The sequence below is a fragment of the Capsicum annuum genome, unplaced genomic scaffold, assembly GCF_002878395.1.
Source record: "Capsicum annuum cultivar UCD-10X-F1 unplaced genomic scaffold, UCD10Xv1.1 ctg75620, whole genome shotgun sequence".
Taxonomy (NCBI): Eukaryota; Viridiplantae; Streptophyta; class Magnoliopsida; order Solanales; family Solanaceae; genus Capsicum; species Capsicum annuum.
Window position 1 is genome coordinate 265 of NW_025885841.1, and position 2642 is coordinate 2906.

Genomic DNA, 2642 nt, shown 5'->3' on the forward strand with positions numbered 1-2642 from the left:
CACAGGATTACAATACAACAATTTCAACAAAGAATGATAGAATACACGCGAAGAAATAACATTAACAGTACCTGAAATTCTCACTACTAAAAATACAAGATCTTGTTGACAGATGTCTAGTTCTCGTTAGCAAAAGAAGTCTAGATGGAACAAAGATTAGATCATGTAAGGTTCATGATCTTATATATGACCTGCGCTTGAGAGAAGTTCAAAGGGGAAACATTTTTGTCATGAACAACATTGTGTTTGAAAAATCTCAAATCTGTTATTTTGTAATTCATTGTGATCCAAATCATGTTCCTGCTGATGAAATGCAGCCCTTCAAGCGCTGGACTGGTGATGAAATTAATGATTTACCCTATGGTTTTTATAGGACCCTTCTTACCTCTGCACATCATCAGTTGACCGATGATGACAACAACAATCTTTTGAAATGAACCCGTTCTATTTTCTTTTCTGGTCGTTTTTTTTTCATCTGCTATTCTCCAATTAGAGCTTAATCATTTCAAATTACTCAAAATCTTGGGCTTGAGTCACATAAAGTTTTATAGTGTTCCCCTGCAGATACTAAGCCCCATGTGGTTGAGGTACCTATCATTGCTTTGCGGTAAGAATTTAAAAATACCTCTCAGAAATTTGCAGGTTATGGAATCTGCAGACATTTCTTGTTAAAGGGTCTGCAGACATACCTCTTGAAATTTGGGGACTAATGGAATTAAGGCATCTCAAACTGGACACATTTTGTTTGCTAAATCGCCCAAGAGTATCTGTCGACAAAGGGAGACATACACATTCACTTTGACTGGTGTCTCAAAGCTTCCATCATTTTTTACAACAACAACAACAACAACAAACCCAGTATATTACACATTATGGGGTCTGGGGAGGGTAGAATGTACGCAGACCATACTACTACCCCTAGCGAGGTAGAGAGGCTGCTTCCATCATTTTTTGTTACAATTAAAAATGGCCAGTTCAGTATCCTGCTTGTTCATCCATTGTTTAATAGAAGACCATAGAATCTTGTTTTTTTTTTTGAATGGTCATCTGAGTAAATTATAAAAACTTCAAGTGTCAATACAATTAATCTTCTATATATTGTTCTCTCCCCCACGCTAACCATCAGTTCCTGCAAGCAAACATGTTTAGGTAATAGCAAGAACAAACATCTCCAAATTCAATAACTTATGAACATTATCACTTCATTGCATGTTGAAGGTAATTTATTGTCCTAACTTCTAAATTTCTAAAAAAGTTCAAAAAGATACACACCAGATTTATGTTGACGCATCTGAACTGTCATCCTTAACCAAATCTATTTCAATTTCTGAAGACCTTTGGATGAAACTGATCCTCATTGGTAACAATCGTGATAGTATTTGCGGAACTACTTGATGATGAGAGGAGCGAGAGAAAATTGTGTGCTTTGTCATGGTGTGAAATTTATTTAAGAATTTAAAATTACATCAACAAAAGTAATCTGCTTTCCATTAATAATTTAATACCAAAAATAAAGACGTGTACCATTAAAAATTTATTCTCTTCAAGATTAAAGTAACTTACCATTAAAAGATTCATTTTCTTCAAGATTAAAGTATGTTCACTTTTTTTAATCCAAAAAAGTCTCTTGGATATCCTTCTAACATCTGCAACTAAAATGTTAAAAGGAAGAAACATGAACGGTAAAAGTATCAATTATAATAAAAATAAACCAAACTGATCTGAAAATTAATGTGTAACATAAAAGAAATCAAATCAAATCTATCAACCATATTAACTTGATGCAATTGATTATGAATTCAGTCTTGTTACTATAACTTGAATTGAAAGAAGAAAACAATTCAATTTAACAGAAAAGACAGAACATTTTGAAAAACCCATCCGATAAAGAACAAATTTGAAGTCCACTCACATACTTTAAAACAAACTACTATCCCATCAAACAGAAAAGTAAAGTTTACTATACCTAGTCGGAGTGATTTTTCATCTCGTTTTTTACTGAGAAACTTTAGAAGCCCTAATAAAGTCAATTTAGGAAAAAAATAATTGACTACAGGGAGAGAGAAAGATGGACTGGGTTCAAGTTTTAACATTGAAACTATGAAACAAATTTGCAAGAAAGAAAAATTTTGAATTTTCTTTTTAGGATATTTCACTGAGTAAAAAGTGTTAGAAGTGTATGATTTTCATGGGGGAAGAAGATGAGGAGTTGGCAATGATTTTTATACTGCCCCTATGAAAAAAAACACGTTATATTTTTATAGATAAAATTTACAAAATGTAAATAATTATGTATTTGCTATATTGCTGGATAATGATTTATAACTGCCAAGTGCAGATAAATACTCAACTACTTGGCGGTGCATTTTAATATTTTTCTTATATATATATTTTAATCTTTCTTTTTATATAATCTTATAAAATAGATTACTAAATATTAAATTTTGTCTTAGAATGACCAAAATGTAAAAAAAAATACCAAGGTCAAAAATTTTAAAAATAAAAATATAAATAGGAGTTCTTAATTAAATAATGTTTGTTAATAGTTATTTAAAATTTAGTTATCTATTTAAAAAAATGCAATTATCAATTAACTGTCACAATTTGAATTTTCTAAGGAAATTTAAAAAGTAAAAATTCAA

The 2642-nt window shown here is 30.7% G+C and overlaps 1 protein-coding gene across 1 annotated transcript; it reads right to left on the reverse strand.

Moving 5' to 3' along the window:
- Positions 1 to 764: 764 nt before the first annotated feature.
- LOC124894586 lies at positions 765 to 1131 on the reverse strand (the record flags this gene model as incomplete). Its single annotated transcript, XM_047405189.1, is given in 1 exon segment — positions 765 to 1131. A coding segment is annotated over 1 exon segment (140 nt), but the record flags the coding sequence as incomplete, so codon positions are not given.
- Between the last annotated feature and the right edge of the window lie 1511 nt (positions 1132 to 2642).